Source organism: Solanum pennellii, chromosome 8, assembly GCF_001406875.1.
Source record: "Solanum pennellii chromosome 8, SPENNV200".
NCBI lineage: Eukaryota > Viridiplantae > Streptophyta > Magnoliopsida > Solanales > Solanaceae > Solanum > Solanum pennellii.
In genome coordinates this window covers 66,699,099-66,724,581 of record NC_028644.1, presented here as the reverse complement: position 1 = coordinate 66,724,581, position 25,483 = coordinate 66,699,099, and the positions used below count along the sequence as shown (strand labels likewise).

General features: G+C 33.8%; 5 protein-coding genes across 8 annotated transcripts; 2 read left to right on the top strand and 3 right to left on the bottom strand.

Moving 5' to 3' along the window:
- The first annotated feature begins 3,750 nt into the window (after positions 1-3,750).
- On the top strand, positions 3,751-7,692 carry LOC107026980 (VAN3-binding protein). Of its 2 annotated transcripts, XM_015228131.2 has the most exons (7): positions 3,751-4,079; positions 4,647-4,938; positions 5,611-5,992; positions 6,498-6,677; positions 6,797-6,846; positions 6,935-6,992; positions 7,223-7,692. In XM_015228131.2, the coding sequence occupies exons 2-7, from the start codon at positions 4,672-4,674 to the stop codon at positions 7,456-7,458; spliced, it is 1,173 nt and encodes a 390-aa protein (XP_015083617.1). In that variant the 5' UTR covers positions 3,751-4,079; positions 4,647-4,671; the 3' UTR covers positions 7,459-7,692. The 2 variants fall into 2 exon arrangements, with proteins under 2 accessions (XP_015083617.1, XP_015083618.1); XM_015228132.2 differs by lacking the exon at positions 3,751-4,079 and having other exon boundaries at positions 4,318-4,938.
- Positions 7,693-8,106: 414 nt separating this feature from the next.
- Positions 8,107-12,280, bottom strand: LOC107026897 (formyltetrahydrofolate deformylase 2, mitochondrial-like). Its single transcript, XM_015228008.2, has 8 exons — positions 11,984-12,280; positions 11,768-11,880; positions 10,827-10,977; positions 10,683-10,756; positions 10,443-10,602; positions 10,002-10,100; positions 9,823-9,909; positions 8,107-8,838 (listed from the first exon to the last, which is right to left on the bottom strand). Exons 1-8 carry the CDS (start codon positions 12,263-12,265, stop codon positions 8,686-8,688), a joined length of 1,119 nt encoding a protein of 372 aa, XP_015083494.1. The 5' UTR covers positions 12,266-12,280; the 3' UTR covers positions 8,107-8,685.
- Positions 12,281-15,487: 3,207 nt separating this feature from the next.
- On the bottom strand, positions 15,488-16,961 carry LOC107027941. Of its 2 annotated transcripts, none has more exons than XM_015228995.2 (3): positions 16,855-16,961; positions 16,570-16,719; positions 15,488-15,910 (listed from the first exon to the last, which is right to left on the bottom strand). In XM_015228995.2, exons 1-2 carry the CDS (start codon positions 16,858-16,860, stop codon positions 16,570-16,572), a joined length of 156 nt encoding a protein of 51 aa, XP_015084481.1. In that variant the 5' UTR covers positions 16,861-16,961; the 3' UTR covers positions 15,488-15,910. The 2 variants fall into 2 exon arrangements, with proteins under 2 accessions (XP_015084481.1, XP_015084482.1); XM_015228996.2 differs by having other exon boundaries at positions 16,574-16,719.
- A 991-nt stretch (positions 16,962-17,952) lies between these two features.
- Positions 17,953-21,800, top strand: LOC107028984 (FHA domain-containing protein At4g14490-like). Of its 2 annotated transcripts, none has more exons than XM_027919209.1 (2): positions 17,953-19,634; positions 21,077-21,800. In XM_027919209.1, exon 1 carries the CDS (start codon positions 18,104-18,106, stop codon positions 19,616-19,618), a length of 1,515 nt encoding a protein of 504 aa, XP_027775010.1. In that variant the 5' UTR covers positions 17,953-18,103; the 3' UTR covers positions 19,619-19,634; positions 21,077-21,800. The 2 variants fall into 2 exon arrangements, with proteins under 2 accessions (XP_027775010.1, XP_015085737.1); XM_015230251.2 differs by having other exon boundaries at positions 17,954-19,647; positions 21,077-21,772.
- Positions 21,801-22,033: 233 nt separating this feature from the next.
- LOC107028985 (inositol 2-dehydrogenase/D-chiro-inositol 3-dehydrogenase) lies at positions 22,034-24,925 on the bottom strand. The gene is made up of 7 exons (XM_015230252.2): positions 24,686-24,925; positions 23,697-23,867; positions 23,227-23,391; positions 22,987-23,151; positions 22,748-22,882; positions 22,564-22,661; positions 22,034-22,476 (listed from the first exon to the last, which is right to left on the bottom strand). The coding sequence occupies exons 1-7, from the start codon at positions 24,860-24,862 to the stop codon at positions 22,260-22,262; spliced, it is 1,128 nt and encodes a 375-aa protein (XP_015085738.1). The 5' UTR covers positions 24,863-24,925; the 3' UTR covers positions 22,034-22,259.
- Between the last annotated feature and the right edge of the window lie 558 nt (positions 24,926-25,483).

Here is a 25,483-nt window from a genome sequence, read left to right as displayed (position 1 = left end):
CACACCCTAGAATAACATTATAATAAATCATAAAAAGCCATATCTCCTTAGGGCCATATATAAAGAAAAAGAGGGTAAAAAAAATAATATTGACGCGTGAGTAAAAAGCAAATGAAATTATGAAAAGGTATCTTTTTTCATAAGAGTGTGCAAAAAGCAAAATCTTAAAACTCTTTTTACTAAAATCACATTGGCTTTTAAAAACATTGCATTTTACCTTTCCACTTTGTAATAGATAAGCTTTTCCAAAATGAATGTAAAGATTAATATTCCCTTCAAAAATTGATTGGACTACTTATATATTATATTCCCCACTAACAATAAAGCCTTTTGTTTGAAAATTTTACACTTGCTTTTTCACAAGTCAATGACAATGAGGGGGGCAAATATAAATCCTTGTTGAATTATCCTACCAATAATTCAATTAATTAGAAGAAATATCATAGTTTTCCTTAATTTCTTCAGGATCAAAATAAAGGTTTTTCTCATCGCATATCAGTGTAATATTTATGTTATAAAATATGATTTTCAGTCATTTCCTCAAACTAAATCACTGAAAAAATGTACGGTGAGAAACAGATTCTCGTTATTTTTTTCACCAGTTCAATCTGTGTTTGATGTTTTTCAGGCTTCTTTTGAAATTGTTTGTCTTTCTTTACCACCAAGCTGAAATTTGAGTTATATATGAATATCAAATTATTGTTACATTATATATATACCTTTTCATTTACGAAAAAAATTATCATGTACATAAAATATCTTTAACAATTATGTGGTATATGCAATGGAGAATATCAAGCGATTATCTAGTAAACAGAGTCATATTTAAAATTTGAAGTTTATCAATTCATGTAAAATAAAAATTACTGAATTAACATACGATAGATTCACTTCTATTAGTATATATATGTAAAATAGTAATTATAATAACTAACCTACCATCACCTGTTAAGCTACACTAATAATATAACAAATTATTATACTTGTCATTTTATATATACTTTATATTGAGTATTGAGTGTGTATACATATATATATGCCTAGCTAATTAATGCTACTTAAAATTGGAGACCTACCACCACATGTTAAAACAACACGAACAATATAACAAACTATTATACTTGTCATTTCATATATGCTTTATATTGAGTATTGAGTGTATATACAATATGCCTAGCTAATTAGTGTTACTTAAAATTGGATCAATTATGATGTGAGCTGGTTTAGTGGCTCAATTCTACTTTAATTTCCCCATTAACCATTGGTTAGGCATGAGTCTAAAAGTAATATTCTCAAGTGTTTTGACATATATCATGATTTCATATGTCAATGGAAATAATAATGAGAGTAAAATGGAAGCATAGTGTGGCTATTAATTTTCCTAAAGTTGTAAAACAATGATTATATATTCACTCTTGTCTATAGGCACGTGAAATGATAATAAAAAAAAAGCACCTAAATATGGGAGCAAAATCATTGTGCTCGCATGGGATTCCAAGTAAAAATTCATTATATTCACTATACTAGTGCTATTTATGTAGAGGTTAAATTTCATACGTATATCGAAATTAATAATTAATTATCGAGTTGTATTTATCTATTGTAACAAAACGTAACATTATGGTCTCGCAAGTTAGATTTGGGAACGATGGTATCTTTATACTTTTACCGTGTAAAGGTATAAATAGGTTGTTTAACTTTCAGTTGTAGTACTAAATTATGTCAAGAAATAAGTGTGTAAAGCAACTATAGTAGCGATAAAGTCGTGCTGAAAAAAATGAAGAAGAGAACAGTAGCGATAATAAACAGTAATACGATAATTGAAGCAAAGAAAACAACAAATATATTAGAATCGAAGAATACATTAGTAGTTAAACAGTAATAATATTAATACTGAAACGTGAACTAGATAATACTTGATATGTTATACTCCTTCCATTTCACAAAGAATGACCTAGTTTGAATTGACACGGAGTTTAAAGATATAAAGAAGATTTTTGAATCTTATGGTCCTAGTTAGGTCAAATGTACAAAATTGTCATTGGATTTTGATGCCTTAAACATACCACATGCAAAACTGAAATTAAAATGTTATTAAAAGAAGAATGAGATAATTTTTTCTAAAATAAACTAAAAAGAAAAGAAGATCATTCTTTTAAACGATGAAAGCTTAATAGATAACTTGTTTTATTTCTAACATCATAAAATGCCATCTGAGTTCCACTTTATAAGTCAGCTTTTTGAGTTATATAATTTTATATGTAAGATAATAACATGTCAAAGTCTGATCACTTGCACTTGAAGATTTTTTGCTGTTCATTATCCTACAAACCCTATCTTTTTAGTTACCACCACTTTGCTATATGATTAGTCTTTTTAAACAATTATACAGATTATTATTAAAGAGTCAAAAATTTGACAAAAAATATATAGATTTCGTTCTCAAATTATTTTAAGAATGTACATAAATGTACGATTTTCTCATAAAAAATATGAATGCACCACCCTTTTTCGTTCATGTCTCAACAAAAGAGCGGAGATAAGATTAAATACAAAAAGAACTTTAAAAAAAAAGTTAAAATGTCTGTCACAAAAATTAAACTCGAATTAACATAACTTAAAACAAATAAAAGTGTTGGTCCCTACATAGCAATTTATCTTCCCAAATCCAAGGTTTACAAATGCAATTTATTATAACACGGTTTTACAAAACATTGTAATATATAATATATTGTATACTCCCAAAGTTGACAACCACCGAAAGTTATAATAGATTTGATCCCCACTATCCTTTGTTGGTAGAAAAAGAATTTTATCTTTTATATTTTTATATTATAAATAAGAAAAAAAAATATACATTATCTTATCAACTAACGTATAACTACAGGTAACACCCCCATAATTAAGGAAGTGAAATTAGTAAGCTAAAAAATCATATGTAATAAAGGGATCTAATAAAAAATTGAGGCCGGAGCTATGATATATGTAAACTCAATAACTTTTATTCAGATATGTATTAAAAAATTCACTAGTAATTATCTCTACATATTTGATTGTGAATTTAATTATTATTAAAATTTGAGTTTATCGTAAGAATTCATAAAGTTTAAATTCTGACTTCACCTATGATTCCTATTTTGGCTTATATTAGGCGTTGTATATGTATGGGGAAAACCACTTAATAAGTAAAAATAATAGATTTCAAACTCGAATGTCCAAATCCATAAAATCCAAATTTCGAATAAGGGAAAAGGACAAACAAATATATCCCCAAACTATTGTAAATGAATGCAGATACCCTCCATTATATTTTTGGGACATTGGTGTACCCACCATCCAAAAAATAAAGCATATATATATATATATATATATATATATATCCTTTGCTCTAAGGGACACGTGACACAATCTTATCCATTGATCCGATATTTAATAAATGTCGGATTGGTGGATAAGATTATTATTATAAAAGGTATATATGCTCTAGTTTTTGGACGACAGACGCACTAATGTCCTGAAAATATGACAGAGGTATTTACATACCATTTACGATTGCTAAAACATATATATTTATACTTTATGTCTCTCAATATTTTAAATCCTATAATAGATTAAATGCATCAATTGTATCGAAATTTGTTACATTGTCCAGGTATATAAGTTATAAATAGTAGTTGGAATACATTATTATTTATGCACACTGTATAGCTCGTGTGCTTGTGTATAAATTAATCCAACTTTTTGTAACAACTGTTTTAACGTTAGGAAACAAACGTCCGTTCAATCTGGACAATGTTTTCTTTGATTTAGTCAATTTAATCTTATTTTATTATATAGTTTTTAATTAACGAATATTGTGTTGGAATACGTAAATAACACAATTTTTTTATTGTTTATTTTTTTTTATGTCCTCATGAGACCAAGTGTGCCTATGTTAGTTATCATGTACCTCTGTTGTTTGCTTTGTTGTCTCTCCTATATATAAACTCAATCTACTACTAAAGCTGAGACCAAAGTTTTTTATGTTCTTTTTTCTTCTAATATTAGTGAGTGTATACAATCCTCACATTTGTTAAAAGGTAAGTCATTTTCTTCCCTTTCTTCGCTTCGCGAAAATTAGAGGCGGATTCAATATAAGTTATTTGTCAAGAAAATATAATGGTTGGTTGGTTGTTTACGGCCTAGCTGGACCAAATGTCTTTTGCAAGTGTTACTTTTACGTTCTTTCATTATTTTTTTTATTTTTTACAGAGGAAAGAATCAAGTTTTCTGTGGTGATATCAAAATATATATATATATATTTGTATGTATTTAGTGATCGATCCGTTGGATTCTTCCTTCCCTATTTACTAACACTAGTACATACTTATTAATCTTGAAAATCAAAAATTTCATCAAAACAACACTCTCCAATTTTGATGATAGTATCATTAATTTTTTTTTACATGGGAAAAAAAAAATATTTTTCACCAAAAATGACTTCTGTCGTATTAAACACACTCATAAAAGTCAACACGGTCAAAATAGTGTTTTTTCACTCACGTGTACGGAGTGATTTGATCTGAAAGTAATGTGTTCGGTTGAATCTGCTATACTTCACTTAGTAGCCTTACACTCTTTTTTTTTTTTGGTTAATTAATTAACAGGAAAAGTTATCTAAACAGAGTTGTTATGGAGGAAAACTATCTTTTGGGATGGAAGAAGAGTAATGATTCAGATAATTGGCTTATGAGTGTTGAAGAAGATGAAGAAATGGATGTAGAGTTGCCTTCTGTTCATCAACCACAAACACCAATGGAACCAATGGATTTTTTGTCAAGATCATGGAGTCTATCTGCTTCTGAATTATCAAAAGCTCTTGCTAAAAATCAGAAACACTATAGTTTTGAAAGGAAATTTAGTGTGATTAATGAATCACTTTCTCCACCTCCACAACTAGTAAGTCTTTAGCTTATGTTTTTTTTTTCCTTCCAAGATATGGTATTATTGTGTTGAAATAACAAAAAAATAAAGTTCTTTGTTTACAAGTTTTTGAATTTCTTGAGTCTTGAGCTTGGTGATGACATTAGAATTGTTGGAGGCTTTTTAAATTTTTGAAGTCAAGAATAAAAAGGGGCAGTCTGGTGTACGAAGCATCCTGTTTTTTGGCTTGGGAAGGGCCAACCCTCGAGATGTGTAGTCTACCCTGACACAAATATTAGTGGTTGCTTCCATGACTCAAATCGGTGACCTATAAGTCATATGAAGACAACTTTAGCGTTGCTCCAAAGCTTCCTTTCTTTTGAATTCAACAATATTATGCTCTCGTTTGATCATTGATTTTGAAGTTGAAACTTAAAAATTTGAGTTTTTGAAATATGAATTTGTGTTTGGATATGCATCTTACTTGAAAGAAATTTGAAGTTTTGTGAGTGAAGTCTCAGAAAATCCAAAACTTGCTCAGACCTGTTTTTGGGAACTTGAAAGTATTTGAAGCTCAGATTATCATTTTTCTCTTAATTTTTTGTAATAAAATATGGTTAAGTTTCTATCCACAACATTCCAATTTAAAGGAGTTGAAAAAAAATTCAACCTGTCAATTCTTTTTCTGAGTGATGGATTTTCTTGCAGCCAGAAACCAAGATGTTGAATTCACAAAACGGGCGAAAGGCCGGAGGGATTGGAAGGTGGTTCCATCATAAGGATTCTAACAATAGCTCAGTGAAGAAGAAAGAAAAGGCACGCCTAGAAAACGCGCATATGCACACTGTCCTATCCATAGCAGGACTAGCTGCAGCATTGGCTGCTGCTGCAGCAGCAGAGAACTCAAACGGTTCGAGTTCAAAGATGAGCATGGCTTTAGCATCAGCTACTGAACTCTTGGCCTCCCATTGCCTTGAAATGGCTGAATCAGCCGGGGCGGATCATGATCGTGTAGCCTCAGTTGTTAGATCAGCTGTAGACATACATAGTGCTAGTGATCTTGTCACACTAACAGCTGCAGCTGCTACAGGTACTTATTTAGTCACTTACTGTCAAATAACGTCGTTGTATGAATATCTTTTGGCTGCTATAGCAAAATGTTGTTAAAGAGAACGGATATAATATAACATAACATGAAAATCGGTTCCAAAGAACACTTGGGTGTTATTGCGAAATGTTATTATAGAGAGATCTGACTGTACTATGTTAAAGATTTATATATCAGTAGAAACTATAGAAAACTTCTAGTGCTACAGATACTAATAAGGCGTTTGGCATAGGATTTGGGAGTCTGGTTTCAAGTTTTGACTTCAAATCAGTGATTTGAAATCATGTCCAAACGGCCCTAAGTTTTTATAATATTGAAATGAGACGGGCTTAATGAGTGACATGAACAATAAGGATTCATATAGTCGGCCCCAACTTGTTTGGAACTGAAACGTAGTTGATATTGTGACAATATGCTCTTGCAAATGTGTTTGAGATACTTATCATACCTGATTATTAACAGTACCTATTTTGCTTTGAATGAAAAGCTTTGAGAGGAGAAGCAGCTCTTAAGTCAAGATTACCAAAAGAAGCAAAGAGGAATGCATCAATAAGTCCATGTGACAGAAGCATGGTGGAAGCTCAAAGTTTTGCTGCTGTTTTCCCTAATGACATGGATGAACATGATTCTCCGTTTGCGGGTGAATTGCTGCATCTCACAAGAAAAGGTGAATACAGATTTATATGCAAGAACTATTTTTAGTATACCTTTTGTTATTATACAATATGTTCAACTATTTTCTTCTGTTGCTGATTCTACTTGCTGTTGTTTATTCTGGATTCTTAGGTATGCAACGATGGAAACGCGTTTCTGTTTATATAAACAAAAAATCTCAGGTCTGTCAATAGCCCTTTCAAGATATTGAGATGCCATAAAATTCAGAAACAAAAGTGGAAGTACTAACTACTGTGGATCAATTTACAGGTTGTGATCAAGTTGAAGAGTAAACATGTTGGTGGAGCTTTCTCTAAGAATAACAAATGTAAGCTCTCTATAACAACGTCATTCGTTCAGATTTTTTTTTGGACTGCTATAGCGAGATGCTATTTTAGAGAATATATAAATAAGAAAGTCGGTTGCCAAGAAGACTCGTGTGTTATAGTGAAATGAACAAGATGATTGTTATAGAGAAGTCTGACTGTATGTATTTATGCTCCAATTTCAAGAAAACTCGTGTTGCATCTCCTTCTAACGCCATTCATTGTGCAACAGGTGTAGTATATGAAGTATGTGATGAAAGTGAACCATGGCTATTCAACAAAGAGATTGAAAGCCTAGATTTGTACCTTAGAGTAAAGACAGCTCAGGGTCTTCTAGAGTTCAAGTGCAAGAGCAAAAGCCATAAACAAAAATGGATTGATGGAATTCAGAAGCTTCTAGATAAAACCAGTTTATATGAAGACACTGAAGGATCAATGACAATGTTGAGAATCAACAAAAGCTTTTAGACTAACTTAGTTTTTCACTTTTTCTGTTATTTTAATGTATAAAAATGTTTGAGGTAGTTCTTGGTTTGTCTGTCTTATGATACTTCAGATGTAAGTTGTACTTACTAATTGGAGTTAGTATCTAATATATTGGCAGTGAGACAGGTCTTGTTTGTAAGAATTTTGTAAATTCACCTAAAAACTCATTATTCCAAACTTAATAGAATTTTGCAAGAAAGAACTCATTCTCCTGGACTTTTTCTTGTTTATATTCAATTTCCCACTTCATCTAGTTGAATAATAATATTATGGTTCGAGAGAAAGTAGCAGTTGCTACTCGAATACTACAGTGGAAGTGTGTTGAATCAAGAACATACAGTAAAAGACGCTTTATTCTGTCTCCACTTATGAAAGGGCAAGTTGACACAATAGGCATTGTGATGCGAAGAGCTTTACTTGGAGAAACTAAAGGAACATGTATCACACGTATAAAATCTAAAGAGCTCTACATGAATATTATACCATAAAGGGAAATCAAGAATCTAGCTTTTCCTCACATTATATTAATGGAGCAAACTCTATCAATTTGTTATCATAATTATATAAAAAGGAGCAAAGAGACAATGAATGAGGGATGAAATGGCTTAAAACATGAGAAGGACAACCATCTGAGGTGTAATTTACATCAAACTTAAAAACAAGGTGAAAATTTGACCCTAAAAGGAATTTGAATTTCATCACCATAGGGTCATACAATAACATAATTCAAATGGCATGCACTAAAACATAGTTCGAGCCCTGAAAATGGAAAAATCCCTAATAGCACGGAAATTTGAATTAATCGAGACAGTGGGCATCAGATACCACCAGATGATTAGTACCCAAAAACATAATTCAAATGACAAAATGTTTAAAAGTTCTATAACCATTGAAAGCAGCTTTGAGGCACTTTTGATATCAAAGAACAGAATTTGGAACTTGTACAAATATCTGTTGCATGTGATAAGGTGGAAACAGATATCAAGACAGTGTCTTAAATCTTCGAATTTTAAAACATGAATTCAGATGAAACCTCTTTATTTCTCTTTCCCTCTTCCAGATGCAACACCTTCTCTGTCTTTACTTCTCGGAATGGCCTGTGTGGAAGTTTTACTTGGATAACTGAGTGATAACGATGATATCGATGATCACCCGAATGATGGACAGAATGGAAAGAGATTGATGCAGCTATCACAGCTTCCTTTTCAATCAGGACCTAAAAACAACAGTCTTGTTCGCCTCATATGGAAAAATACGCAGTTCACAATATGATTTGATTGCTTTTGCAAGACACCTTTTCTCAACATCCTCAGACTTTTGTATAAATGTCCGCAAATTATCTCTATGAGAAACCCTTTCAACCTGAAAGATCAAAAGCTTGCAACAATAAAATCCGGGAGTGCAAATTCTCGATGATAATCAGAACCTACTAGAAAAATAGCCAGTCTCCCAAAGATACTTCAAGGATAGTTATTGTACATTTGAAGAATAAATTAGAAGCTTGAAACAATAAATACAAGGTGAGATGGTAAAACTTGCATGAAGAAGGAAACAATCAAGTACATGTAAGAAAATATAAAATAACACGGAGAAACAAAAACCGGAGGAAAAAAGCCATGCATGAACAAGAGAGGAAAAGCAAAGGATTAAAATAACAAGAATAGAATCAATCAACAGCAATGACATGTTGTTTGGGCCTGAGGCCTAGTTCTTGTTGGTGTTGACAGGACTAACAGTTGCCTTCAGATCACAATTTAACCAAGTAAAACCACTAAGTTATGCATAATATCGTTGCACGAGATAGGAAATCATTTCTTTGTGTAAATTAAATACCATATATTTTACAATGCATACTTGTGTCTTGGTGCCCCTATCAAAACAGCTTTTGACATAGGGCTTCTAAACCTTGTCAGTGCAATTGTATTGGAAATTAAAGAATTCATAAATGTCCACATTTAACTTGGGAATGTGAACTGAGGTGCAATTCTTTGGTAAATGATAGCTTATAATATTTGGTGGAAAGTATAGAAAGGTGAAAGCAAGGGAAAGCTGGTCCAGTAAAACAAGCCTACTGGAAAACCATTTCTTATGTCAAACTAAATATTTGTACATACAACCTCACAAACTACAAGAATATGTCAATTCTTTTGCAGAATACTTCTATCAGAGAATGTTGGAAGGAAGCAGAGTACCTTTAGCTTCACAAGTAAAAGTACTGAAAAGGTAATAAAGATTAAAATCATCACCACTTTTAAGGAATATTACCAAGCAGTTCAATTTATAAAACAAACACAAGACGCTTTAAAAATGACATAAATACCATGATTCAAACATGAAAACTATTACCAGTTGCTCAATGATTGGTCCCGAATCTAGTTCTTCACTAACGAAGTGAGTTGTCGCCCCAATCAACTTAACGCCAGCATCAAAAGCCTACCAACAGATAAATACATCTTATCAAGCTATAATTTCGTAGAAAGAAACAGGAAAATGGCCACTTGAAGAAATGGAGACAGGAAAGGAACCTGCTTAGATGGATTACTACCCTTGAACGATGGCAACAAGCCATGGTGAATATTAATGATATCTTTCTTATAGCTTTTTAAGAAGTCCCCAGATAATACCTGCATAAAATCACTGCAGATTTGTATTATACAGACGCAACTTAAGGGTCCAAGTACTAGGTCTAGTGGTGCATGTAATAAAAAAATCAGATAACAAAAAATATTTAGACCATAAAAAAAGCAATCTAGAACATGCTGCATGATAAACAGTTGTTTCTCTGTAAGAGAGGTGCATGTCATGGCAAATCAGACAAAGGACTACTTAAAATCAATTTGTTTGGACAATAGAAAAATGATCCAGAACATATTTTATGACAAAGAACTTTCCTATTTGACCAGATCAACATTTATTTCAATGTAAGAGAAAACAAGATTAACAGTTATGTCTCGTGCGTTGATTACCTGCATGTATCTGGCAAGAACCAAAAAGTCAGTATCCCCAACTATATCCAAGATTTCTTTTTCTCTTTTATTCTCCTTAGTCATTGGCAAATAATAGTATGGAATCCCATGCCTCTCAAGAAACCGGATCACATGAGTGTTTGGACCTCGTTCATGGTTGCTGATGGAAAAGCATATGAAACCATAAAAAATCCTTACAATGACATTGAATCACTACAATGAAGAAATTTCATACTTTACCTTATTACAGAAGTTATGTGAATAGGAAACCGCCCATCCTGCCAACCATGCAGCAAGTCCACAAGACAGTGCTCCTGCACCAAAATTGTTTAATTCAACTTGATTACAGTTTAAACAGGCTCTGAGAAGTTTTAAAATCAATACCTGCTTTGAAGCTAGAATTGAAATCTTATATTTGGGATCAATATCAGGCACCCGAACGACAGACTTCATCGCGTTGAACTTTTTAGCTAGATTAGAGAAGTCTGCATCCATTTGCTCTCTTGGCCATTTAGCAGGGTCAAAGAGAAACTCGCTGTAATTTGCATCAATAATTAGTTTCTCTAATTGTTGTACTTACTGGAAGACAAAAAAAGGAAAACAAAGGTGGAGACAACTGATTAATTACATCAGAACAGAAAATATATGTTCATAATATTGTTGGAAAACGAGCAATTGCCTCGTAAATCAAAGGAGTAAAACAATTATCAATGCAATTTATATGCTCCTTCCCCATTTTGCTTCCTTGTCAATTAGTACCAAATTTTTATGGTTGGAGGAGGAGGAGAATTTTTAACACTGGGCAATATCTTCCTTGTCTTAAAGGCACGATATATTATTTTTCAACTTACCAAAAGAAGGAATGACTTAAAAAAGCACATCAACCATTCCATCTGGTACTTGCTACTGCCTACCAGCACGGGTACCAGATAAATCTCCCCACAACAGCTTAGGCAGATGCGAACGAATCACCTAACATTATTTGTCTCTACTGAGATGATCTCCAAGGATTTCAACCACTTCATTAACCAATAGACCACATCGTAGATGCAGGGGCAGTAGGTTTCAACTCTTTGGCACTTCAGTTTTTTTATGCTCTAAAGGAAACTTAGTTTCTCTTATGAAATAAATGTCAATCACTAAAACAGATTCTATGAACAAATTACGAGATATCAGTCGATTAATTATGCATCAACTCCTAACAAATTGAGCTCAGCTACACGAATCTCCTATATCCTTCCATTCTACTCGAATTCATTTCATCCAAATGTACACGCAACCTGGCCCTTAGACCACAATTATGAAATGCAGAGAAAAACTATAACCTTCTGGAGTAAAAGACATGATTGTCGTCTGGAACAAAAATATCAGCACTGAGAATATTTCCTTCCCTTGATGCTATGCAATCCGATAGTTTTGCAAGGATTCCAACCACATCCTATTCATAAAAAAATTGAAGTCGCATTTCATTTTCCATAAACGAAATTAAAAACTCATAACTCGATCTCAAAGATTCATTCAAATGTACAAAATTGACTTACTGGGCAATGAAATTGATGAATGCCATGAATCAAGGAGCTTGGGGTGGGTTGAGCAATGGACCCATAATGATTTTGTGTAATTTTGAAGGACCTATTCGCAAATTGAGAAACTTGAGAACGTGAGCTTGGGGAAATTACTCTACGGAGGAAGTTCATCTTCCTCTCCCCCAACTGCTTTCGGTGTTTTACCTCCTTTTTGTTTTTGGTTTTCCAACCAAATCTCTCTGCCTTCAAAACTAAAACATATATATTCTGCAACTTATCACTTTTCTCTTTTGGCATAAAAGCGTGGTGAGTTTAAAAATAAACACTCGTGAATTTTTTATCAAATTATTCTTAAATTTTGGTGTGAATTTATTAATTTAATTTTCAAATTATTAACAGTTTTAAATTGTCAATAATTTTGAGATGAACTAATAATGTGTGTCAAGTTCAAACTTGTCTTAATTTTTAACCCACGCTTATTGCAATAGATGATATATACATTGGTTTCTGAATTATAAAATGTGATTTTCTAAATTACAAATTAAATATTATTTAATTTTATACATTAGGAGTAATTTACTTCCTAACTCGTATAACTTATGCAAAAAACAAGTTATGAACAAATTGTCTTTTTATATAAAGAGAGTGGAGATCCTCCTTTGCCATTTGCAACTAGTAGGATAAGTTAGTCCTCCAACCACAAAGTCCAAATAACTTTAGTGCCTTCGTTAATGGAAGATCACTTTTCTGTAATCAAATGTGTTTATTTGTTGGGAGAGTCTAGAAAATGCCAAATAAAATGATCAGTTTTCACATAACCAAAACTTCTTGGATTTTGCATACTTGTATATGGTGGATACCAAGTTCAAGTTTGCAGCAGCCCTGCTAGCAACTTTTTACTTATCTAGTTGCTCCATCAGGGAGTTCAGATTCACGTAAAGGCTAAAGAAGGCGCTTAACCTTACGTTCATGTAATTATATACTCATAATAAGCAAGGGATGAGCAACAGACATGTTGTATCCATCAGTACTCTCTTTTTCAAGCTTACCTTTCTGGTAAAAAAGAGCAGCAAATGCATATCAACAAGTAAAGGCATGACACAAGCACTGAAGCACATCGACATTATAGCAGTAAGCTTCAACAGATTAAGTCATGATAAACTAGATTGGTTTCAACTTTCGTAGTCACTTCATTGAAGATTGAACACATCACAAGGAACTCGTTTCTTTCAAGGAATACACAACATCGTCCCCTCGAATTGAAAAATCTTGAGTTCTTTTGATACCATCGGGTGGAGAAACTGATTCAACCACCACCACGTGCTTCATTGTCTTTGCAATCTGAAGTGGTTGCCTATGTCCCTCATGTTGGTGGGTTCATGTGAGGACCTGATAAATGTTGATTTCACAAGGGAAGTTCTACACTGAAAATCCCTCCAAGAAAGCTTAAAAGTTACTAACTACAACCAATCAGCAGGCAGAAGTGTCCCTGAACAAACATAATCGAATACTAGGGAAGATTCTTTACCATTTAAAGCAAAAAGCATGTAGAGGTGCTGCATTTCTTGTATCTCTCAAGAAATAGTAATTTGATTACCAAAGAGCAAATTTAAGCAACCAACATAATGAACTAGTTACGAAGGTTATGAACTTCTTTCTTACGGACACTACAGTTTTACCAGTTCAAAATACAACATTTTGTTCACCAAGCACAATTTCCCAGCAACTATATTCATAACAATAACTCAAATGTTTTGGTAAATCATAAATTTTTGGGAAACTGAATCCAATTACAATATCATCACAATCACACGGGGAAATGAGGATCTATAAGCACAGCTAACAATCCGTCTAGAAATCAAAATATATACAATTGCATGAGGAACGAGGAAAAGATCAGCAATAGCAGTAAATTAGCTACGAGACAAATGTTGTAAGTCCTATTTGTTAGAAATCAACAGAATCACAAGAGGACACACACCACTTATCAATAAAGCTCAGTGAATAAGCAATCAAGCATATGCCATAAACCTCATTTAGTCAATAGTGCATTGCCCAGGACACAGATCACAGTGCCTAATGAAGTCTACTGTTAAAAAAAAAGGATCAAGATACTACAGATGCCAAGTTATGAAAAAGAGACGACATGGAAAAATTAACTGCAATTTGTCAGTACCATGTCGAGTCTAATCAAGATACTCTTGCTTATCTAGTTAGTAGTTACTCCATTAGTGAGTTCAAATTCATGTGTGGGCTATAAGAAGCACTAAATGTAAATATGTAATACACAAGACATGAACAATAGACATGTCCTATCCACCACTTGTTTTTTCAAGCCAAATATGTTTACCTTCTTGACAAATATGAACAAATTATTACCTATCAACATGTTACAACATGACACCAGCACAGAAGAACATCTATACTATAGCAATTAGCTTCATCAGATTAAGCCTGGAGAAAGTAATTGGTTTCATGCCTACAATCTTCAGTTCTTTTGATACCATAGGGCGGAGAAACTGACTTACCCACCATCATGTGCTTAGTTGTAATCGCAGGATCAGAGGTGGTTGGCTAAGTCACAATGTTGGCGGGCTCATATAGGGGCAGAATAAAAAGTGATTTTTCTAGAGAAGATGTTCAATACCTACAAAAAATCCTGAGGAATTGCAAGTAAAACCAATCAGAAGGAGAGGTGCCCCTGGAACATAATCACTTGGGAATAAACTGTAGAAGGCTGCATCTAGCCATCTCTTGTATTGAAGATAGCAATTTAAGCAACAATGTAATGAACTCGTTTGTTTGCTTTTCTATAAAGGAAAGTAATGAACTAGTTTATCAGAATTATGAACTTCTATCCTAAGGAAACTACAGTTCAATAGAAGTTTTCAGCTCATTTACGAAACTACAACATTTCATTAACAGTTTCACTAAGTACAATGTCAACCATACTTCTTCCTAGCAATTGTATCCAAAAGACTTGGTAATCTATTGCGACTACTCAAGGTTGGTGGTAAAAGAAAAAGTTCTGTGGAGCAAACCCAATTGCAGTAACGTGGAAGGTAAGGAAGGATAGGAACCTGTCAACACAGCTAATAACCCTTCTTGAAGCTAAAAAACATCACAATAACACGATGAACGAAAATATTAGCAAAGCTAAGTAAATTGGCTGTGAGACATAGCTGTAAATCCAATTCATAGAAATCATCAGAATCACGAGAGTCACGATCCACTTATCAGTAAAGCGAAGTGAATCTGAAATCGACTCTACGCCATAAGTCCCATTAATTAACGCATTTCCCAAGATGCAGATCACGCTGCCAAATGAAGTCCTCTGCTAAAACAATCAAGAAAACACAGATGCTAAATATTGAAAAAGAGACGAGACATGAAAAAATTAACTGTAATTTGTCAGTACCACATTAATTCTAATTAATCCACATCCCACAACATGGGCATGTCTGCATCATCTTGATCATACAGCCACATCAAGAAAAATAATAATTCTCATGAAATATATCAGTGCAAGCCTATACCGTACTATTTGATCAACAAATATACTTCTACATAAAAGCACAACAAGAGTCAACGGATTGCTGACAACATAGCTTGCATTCTAGGCAAAGAAATTCAAGAAAAAAAAAATCAATCATATATGAAATAATAATAATAATACAGCGGTAGTGGGTTTTCTTTCTATTCGACTTGTGATTACCAAGCTAAACTATATCCTTGAGAGGAGAGCATGGTCTAATCTCTGGGAAAGAAAAATCCTAAAGTTTAGTAAAAATTAACAATATAGTTCAAGAACTCTCAATCCAAATAAGAAAGTTAATGCATTTACGACAATTGTTGAGTTGCCACCTCTGCTCTTCTCCTTGTTTCTCTTTAACAAAAGTTCATTCTGAGTATGCCTCCATAATCTATATAAGAACCTTATTCCTGAAAATAAAAACCATAATTTCATCTAAGCAAAACCCAATTGAAACACCATATAATCCAAACAAACACCATTAAAGAACAAATATTTCCCTCACATTGATTAAACCAATCGTTTCAATCAATCAATTAACTCTACGTCCATTGCAAGCTAATCAGCTAGATCATATAAATTCTCTAAATTCAGGTCCATCTAACTTTCAGATTATAGACTTTTTGTCTTTTTTTTTTCTTTTTTTTTAATGAATGTGGTGTCTGGGCCAGCTTTAGCTAGCCTTGACTAATCCTGCCACCTCCCACCGGCAACACCAACACTAGAACAGATGGGAAGAATTGCCTTGAGCTTTTGACTCTAAGCTGAGATCTCATGATTCTCAACCACTTCATTGACCACTAGATCCCACCTTGGGTACTTCTCTAAAACATAGAGAATTTAAGTGCACACACCGTATAATGTTATTCATCTATATACAAGTTCCATTTATGTGCTTAATTAAAACACTTAAAACAATGAGAATTAGAAACTTAGATTAAAAACAACAACTACGCCTCAGTCCCAAACAAGTCAGAATAAATCCTCATTTCTCCACCAATTAAGCTCAACTCGTGATGATTATCGGAAATCAATAAATCACTTAAAAGAAAAAGAGAAAGGCAGATACCTACGTCTGTTTAGAATAAGAAGAAGAGGAAGGAACACGTTTGTTCCTAAACATCATATAAGCAAGAGGCAATACAACGCCGATCATCATTACAGCTGCTCCCATCATGTACCTCATTGGGCTCGGCGCTGCCACTTCTATCACTGTCATCTGCACAAAATTCAATCACACAAACAATCAATCATCAACACGATTCAAAATGATTGCTTCAAATTGTTCCATACATTTACCTAATCGGATCAAAACACAGAACTGAGAAAGCAGAATCGGAAAAAATGGACTTACCGGCATTGTTGATTGGGGTTTATGCAGCAAAAAACGATCAGATCGAACTTCTGTAGAGGTTCTAGACTACTACTAAAGATTTGATCTAGAGAAAAATTTGCCCTTTTATCTCTTTTTGCGTTAATTACACTTCTTGCCCCTATATTTTGTCATAATGAGAGTTTTGACCCCATATGATTTTCAGGTATCAAGTTGGTCTCCTAACTTTAAAGTTTTTAAGATCCATCCAGATTTTAAATGATAGATTTTTAAATTGTATTTTTCCCATAGACATCGATATTATTTGGTTATAAATTTAAAAATAAGGTATTAAAAGTTGACGTTGAGAACACAATATTTGGAGATTTGAGAGTGATATTTGAATACGAAAGAAAGTTTAATTTTTTATTTTATTTTGATTCTATTCAACATTGAAGTTTAATTAATTTGAATTTGTGTCGCGTAGGGTTTCATTGTGGGAAATCACTCTATATCAATGATTTTTCATACATAGAGATTAGAGTTTGAGCCCCAAATCTAAATATGGAACAAATAACTCTCTCTACTACACCTAAGGTTGTCCGAAATGAATTGAAATCAATAATTTGAACACGAAAAAAGTTTTTGCATTATTGATAATGGTTATTTATTTAGCCGTTCAGTAAATAAATCCACTTTATTAATATTGAGTTATCAATTTTCCATGGTTTGAGGTCTTTTTGATGGATTAGCAACTCGATTGTAAATTAAAAAATTATATTTAATCATTTGTTATATAAAATCAAGATTTTATTTCATAATATCATTTCTAACTGTCTCAAACTAGTGATTATTATACAATGCGTTAGTGTATATTTTTGAGCAAGATGTGATCTTCAACATGTGCTTTTTAATAGTTCTTTTGTGTGTGAAATCTTAATAACTAATGATAGTTAAATTGATAATGTAATAACTAATAAATCAACAAATCAATATCCTAATAACTCTATAATAATTTAGTATGTAATGATAACTGAATCGATCGATACACGACGTAACTGCACTACATTGATTGACGACGAAAGTTCCAAATTTTTATTACATTAAACTTTAAAGACTACTTTTGTTAGGGCTAAACTTCTCTTTTTCACCCCCAATTCATTTTCTTTACATTTTCACCCCAATATTTTGTTTCCCTCTAAAGCAGAATTTGAAATCCTTCAGTTCTGCAACAAACCATCAAGCTCTCTTCTTCCCTTCCTCGCACCTCCAATTCGCCCGTAGCACAGAAATGGAAGAAGGAGAAGGACCACTGCTACACCTAATTATGGAGAAAGGTCCTCTTTCGGGTAGTAATTTGGTGTATAAACCCGGTTCAAAGATCCAGATTGGTCGGGGTGTACGTGGCAACTCACTTCCTATCAAAGACGAAGGCATCTCTTCTAAACACCTCCGTATTCAGTTTGAATCTGGGTTATGGGTTATCAATGACCTCGGATCTTCTAACGGTACGTTTCTCAATACTATTGCAATTGACCCATCTCGACCCACTAAACTTACCGACGGCGATATTATAAAAATTGGTGAAGAAACGTCCATTAAGGTCAAAATTGAAGTAATGGAAGTTGATCAGGTGGAAGAAATCGAGGTTAAGGGTAAAAATACCCGACGGAACGCGAGGCGTGGTAAGGGATTGGGGGTGATTGATGAAAATCGCGAATTAGGGCTTGGAAATGGGGGAGTAGGAAATGTGGGTGTGGGTTCCAAAAGAGCGACGAGGAGTTGCAAGAATGTGAAAAATGAAGCTGGAAATGTAGATGAAGTGGAAAACTTTACTGCAATTGGAGCTGAGAAAGAGGGGAAAGGGAATCCGAGGAGGACTCGGGGTTCTAGTAGAGTGGAGAGCGTGAGAACTGGGGTTGATAGTGTGAAGGAAGCTGAGAATAGTGATTTAGTTGATATTGAAAGAGAGACTAAACAGGGTCGGAGGAGGCCTAGGGGTTCTAAGAAAGCTGACAGTGTTAAAGACGGGGATGATGCTGGGGAGGAAACTGAAAGTCTTGCTGAAGTTGAAGCAGAGCGACAGAGGAAACCTAGTCCGAGGAGGACTAGGGGTTCTAGGAAAGTGGGGAATGATGCTCAGGAAACTGACAGTCTTGCTATAACTGGTGCAGATAGAGAGAAGAAACCGAGTCCTAGGAGGACTAGGGGTTCTAAGAAAGCACAGAATGTTAAATGGACTGATAGTGTGGAGGAAGCTACGAATTCTGTAGCCATTGATGTAGATAAAGAGAAGAAAGTGTGTTCAAGGAGGACTAGGAGTTCAAGGAAGGAGGAAGATGTGGAAACTCTCCATAAAAAAGAAAATGTAAACATGGAATTGAAGCAACTTGGGAAGGGGAAGGGAAGCACTGCAAGTATAGTGCACTTGGAGGAAGATGAGGTAATGGAGAAGTTGGAAAGAGACCAAAAAGATTGTGAAGAAGCTGTTGAGAGCAGTGCCAATGTGGGAGTAGAAAGAAATATGCCCGAGGTGGTTGAAACAGAACTTCAAAGGGATGGTTGTGAGGGGTTAGTTAGTAATGTTGGTGCAAACATGAGTGAAGTCCAAATGGAGGAGGAGGTGGATTTAGAGAAAATGACACTTGGAGAGTGGTTGGATTATTTGGAGATTTATTTGCCAAAACAAATAATTGATGCCACTGAGGAGATGATTTTAGGTATGAAACAGAAAGCAGAGAAATATCAGGAGTTCATGTTGCAGCAGAAGAATGCAAAGGATTGTGATGGAACACCGAAGGGTTAGACTGACTCAGTATGAGGTTAAATTCTTAGGTAGTTTTCTTTTGCATTGCTTTTTGTATCAGGGTAATTCACTTTTTAGACATACTTGAGCTTGTTATTTGAATAAATGCTACTTCTTGAGTTAGTAACTGCATATTAGTTGTAACATTCAGACTAGATGGTGTAAGTGGAAGTCTGGAACATGTTTTACTACCATACAATAAGCTTAAGTATATTATATGGTCAAGAGTTTAGCAGAATTTCTAGATAAGAGCTGTAGAAGGATCATCGAGATTGTTGTTTGCTGCATCTATGAATGCCTGTCATTTAGTTTATGTACCAGCCATTTATCATATAGTTTGTTCTCTGAATTTGTATGCTTTTTTTGCTTTGTCAAGAAAAAATGGCTTGTTGACTCAAACAACTGATAAAGGGGGCATCCTCTGAAGATGAAATTCCCTGTTCAGACAAAATGATCTGAGATGTATAGACTTTACTAAGCATCTGCTGACATATTGAGTTGAGGTTTGAATTTGTTATTGCTAATTGTCTGGCTGTTGCTCCTTGTGGAAGTAGCATCTACCATTGTCTACTGTTCTGCGTTTGGTGAAAGAAAAAAATTGGCAGTACCATTCTTCAGGATAATGGAACATTTGAAATTCGTATTTGCTCTAGATTAGGCTGTTCCCTATAAATATGATAAAATTAAATCATTTGCCTCAATGTCTCGGTGGTTGTCGGTTGTTGCATTAGCACCTGCAGTAACTGCATAAGTATTAGTTTTAACTTTCAGAACTAGATTGCGGAATAGGTTTTACTTCTATACTGTAAGCCTAAGTAAAATATTATGTGGTCAAGAATTATAGCGGAGAATTTCTAATGATGGGCTGTAGAACAGAATAATACACCAAGATTGGCAAGATCTGCGCAAGTTGGCTGTGGGACACCACCATTATTTAAAAAAATGAAAAAAAGAAAAGATACATCAGGACTTCTGTTTGCTACATCTTTGAATGCATGAAAGATGCCGTGACAGATTATTTTACATGGAGGGTTGCCCCATTAGCTCTTATTGTGGGTTGTATGGAAAGAAAGAAATAGGAGAGCTTTTGAGGGAATCGAAAATGAGTTTGCACATTTAAGAAATAACCTTTTTTCTTTGATTGCTTTTTGGTAAATTCCTTAATGTATAGATTGGATATCTTTTGTAGAGAATAAGAATCATGATTTGATGTAGATTCTCTACTTTCTGGTTTACCTCTTGTATACAACTATGGGAGATTTCATTCCCATTGTTAATAATATCATTTACCGAATAAAAAATGGATTATCTTAATAGCTAGCTACCACTGGTTAATATCTCTGTTTCTCCTTTCTCTACTTCTGTTACATGCATTCCAGAGTAGTATTACATGTTGTGCAAGTTCTATTTTCTAGTACCCATATCATTTAACTCTAGTATTTTCTTTACTATTTCCAGAAAAAGAGGTCGTGTTGACACAAACAACTGAGATTGGTGGCATCCTCTGAGGATATAAAATACCCTTTTAGACAGTATCTGAGATTCAGACTACAGTAGGCATCTGTTAACATATTCAGTTGGGGTTGGAACTTCTTTTTGCTTATATCTGGCTGTTGATCTTTGGGGAAGTAGCATCCACCGTTCGTACAGTTCTGTGGTTGATTAAAGAAAAAGTGCCACTACTAATTCTACAGGATAATATTAGCTCTAAATAAGGATGTTCCACATAATAATGATAAAGTGAAATCGCTTTCCTCAATGTCGGATATCATGCAGAAGAGGATCTCCTTAGGACTAAAACTTTTCGTTGGACGGAGCCTGAGATTCAACAACGTAAAGGTTAGAAGCTGATTTTACAGAAGATATTCAATACCAATAGAGACATTGGCAGCCGTGTGGAGCAAGCTCGTTATGCCTAAAGAATGAAGTTTGTCCTACAAAGTGAAGGGAGTAGAATGGTATAATTGTGCATGCTCTGGCAGATGAAAGTGCTTCTGATACTAAAATTAGTTAGTCTGACCTTGATTTTAGTCTTCGTTGCATATTTCTCAACTTCGACATTGAGTTCCAGTTTGTACATAACTATTTATGCTTGTGTGCATTCAGTTGGGCATTACTACTCGTTCTACAAAGATTTGTCTTCAGTGTTGCTGATGCAGTTTCGAATTTTATCAGCTTTCTTAAATATAATTTCTACTGCTTTCATCACTTGTTGTGGTGGAGTGGTAATTACTTCTTCATCCTTAACCAAGAGGTCTCGGGTTTGAGTTCTCTTGGGTACGTAGTTGCCTTTGTTAGTGAGCGCTTTACCCTAGGACTTCCCAACGCGAATCTAGATTTAGTCGGTTCCAATGTAGGTATCGGACACCGGCTGGGAAAACAAAAACAAAAAAAACAAAATAAGCAAAACGAAGATAGAACTATCACAAGCCCTCCCATCACTTGCTTCATTAACTTATCAATTGGCTACCAGATTGATCAAATGCATCAGAGTGCATTTAAAAGTCTTTCTACTTTGTGAAATGATTTCTTCAATAATAGTATGATGAATACTAGACAAGTCAAGAACAGATCAAGATCTGGACACCCTTGTTATTTGTGTTGCTACTACTACATGTTCTCTAGTTATAAAAACTGAAAATCAAGACTTGGTGGGTTGAAGAAGCTGTTCATGCATGACTTCCTCAATCGTAACAGATCGTCCTTTCTGAATCGAAAGCTGTGCAGCAACTCCAATGGCTACTGAAACCAATCCCTCATGTAAACCAACAGCAGGAGCTTGTTCTCCTCTTGCTCTTACTGCTGACAAAAACTGAAGGTGCTCCAAGTAGCTTGAACCATGATGTAGCCCATCATATCTGTCAAATAACAAAAATGATCAAAGACATCAATAGATCATCGCGATATTACAGACTTAGTAGCTCAAGATCAGGCAAATGAATTACTTTATCCGCTTATCTTCAGCTAGTAATGTCTGTACACCGTTTCTTCCTTCAGCTCGTGTGCCCCAACGCACAATGCTCTCAGGCACAAGTGCTTCACCCTGTTAAAAGTGTGATAAAGAACGTCACAGGAGAGCAAAAACTACTGTGTTCACGTGAGTTAGTAACTTATAAGAGGGAGATTTACCTTTCCAGTATCACCTACTACAGATATTTCTTGCTCATTTTTACTTCCTTCAGCAAACATACATAGATCAAGCATGCCACGACAACCATTGTCGAATTCCACAATTACATAAGCATTGTCAATTATATCAGGCACCTGAATATCGAAAAAAACAGCAATTAAAACCATGATACACAAGCCTAGTCTGCGGAAATTAATTTATATCCAATTCAGCTTCTGCAGCTACAGAAGTAAATTACCCGTCCATCATACACTTCATCTTTGTGATTCAAATCCATCGCTCCAGAAGCCATAACACGAACAGGATTAGCTCCAATGAAAAGCCTCATGAGATCAAAGAAATGACAGCATTTCTCCACCAGAGTACCTCCAGTATTGCAGTTGAAACGATTCCAATTATCGACCTATATAAGAAACATAATTCATTAGCATTTGTAACTACCATGGAAACAAAAAGTTGCTTGACTCTGTGAAATTACCTTAACAAGAAATGGAAATCGATGTTCTCGAATTGACACCATCTTCACTTGTCCTAAAGCTCCTTCTTTTACTATGTCTATCAGTTTAGCAACAGGAGGCATGTATCTGTACTCTAGACCAACTTGTACCAGCATATCGGATCTCATTTTTGCAGCAGTTATGACCTGATTTTGAGTTCAAGCGATAATAATTGAGTTCTAAATTTAACATGCGTACATATATAATGAATTTCTTAACACAAATATAGTGTTTGAAAGGTCAAAACACATATTTGAGCTTCTACCTCCGCCCTGAGCAGAGACAGAGCCAGGTAGGACCAAGGGGTTCATTTGAATACCCTTCAGCTGAAAATTACAATGTTTATACATGGTTAAAATTAGTTTTTATGCGTACATAATATATCCTGGCTTGTGTGTTTACTTTTTCATATTTTTAACTTGTTAGTGAAAATCATGACTCCGCTACTGACCTTTTTGCAGTCTGAAACATTTGTGCACAAAGGCTTCTCCACCAAAACATGATGGGGTCTTGGGTGATTGATGATATCCATGAGAATTTCATAGTGAGTCATGTTTGGAGTTGAAACTACAACCACATCACATAGCCCACTTTCTAACAACTGTTTGTGCCCTGCATAAACCTTTAAAACAAGGATTTTTTCATAAATGTTGACATAAAATAGTAACAAATTTTTATAATTTCATAACAGTTCAGATGTTTTAAGAATCGAATATCAAAATTACGATATCAAAAATTTTAAAATACCGTACAAATTACAGTGAAGATCATTAAAACACCATAACAGCTAATTTTATAATTCCAAAACTTCCAGGAGTTATTTGATACGACGAATAAATTATCCCAGAATTAGTATTAATTTATCCCGTGGGATAAAATAAAATAATATTTAATTTGATAGAACAAGGTAAGATATCTGATAGTAATTAAATTTTTAGATTAGATTTATACTATATTATACCGTCAAACAAATATAATATTATAAATTTAATCTCAAAGTTAATTCTAAAATACTCCATTTTTATCTTGCACACTAATTACCAAACTACCCTTGGTAACAAATTCAAAAACCAGAGCATTCACTGTATCTAGACATGTTATGCTTTTAGTGTAACAACAGTGAACTTGGCAAAAATCATGGGAAATAGAGTTCAAATCCGCAAACCCTTATCCCGCTCCTATGCAATAGTCACAAATCACATAGGAGTAAAACGCAAATGACTTCTTCTCATTTGCCTAATGGATGGATTTAGAAATTTTTAGTTTATAGGTTTTGGACCACAATTTCTTTTTTTAATTTATTCGATTATGCATAGATTATTTATACATATTAAATGCAATGGTTCCGGCTCTGTAACATGAGAAATCACGCATACGATAGTAAAAGCTAACTCGAACATCAAGAAAACATAAATGTGACAAATGATTTTGATTCAATACCTGAAGAGGCCAATCAAATGAATCAGCTAATTTTTGTGCATATTTTTGGGAAGGAAGATGTGGATCAGCAATGGCAACAACAGAAACTCCTTCAGATTTAAGATGATAAAGATTGATTAAATGTTCTCTTCCCATCATACCAACACCAATTATTCCATATTTCACTATTGCCACCATGGCTCAAAATTCACTTTTTTTTTTTGAGAAAAGAATAATAAAATAAACTAAACAGCAATGTCTCCACAAATCTATAAGAGGGGCTCTATTTATATAGTATATTTGATTTCAATATAGCTAATATAAGATATTCTCCATTTGGCATTATGTGATTAGTATATTTTCTTGATAAAAAGGTAAAAAATATAATAAATGAAATAATGATTGTGCAGAAGGTTTTAGAAGCTAGCAAGAAAAATAAAGAGGAGCTATGGAATGTGAAAATATTATTATTTGAGCGGCTGCGCGACTAAGTATATGTAGGACCCGTGAGATTTCGAGTCAGAATTTGAAGTTTATATTATAAAATTTATGTTAATTTATTAAAATTAATAAAAATTATATTAATTTTTAATATAGAAATCAAGTTAAAAAAATTATTTAAAAAGTATTTGCTTTATCTAAAGTTGTATTTAATAATATAGTTTCAACGTGGATGATAAAGACATTTATCATCTTTGTGTCTCGTCGTAGTTGATCATTTTCGTTTTTACAAACATATTAAGAAATCATAAATAAGAAGATACTTTTACTAATTCAACTCTTAGAAATATTTTTGAAAATTTTACAAACAGATATCAA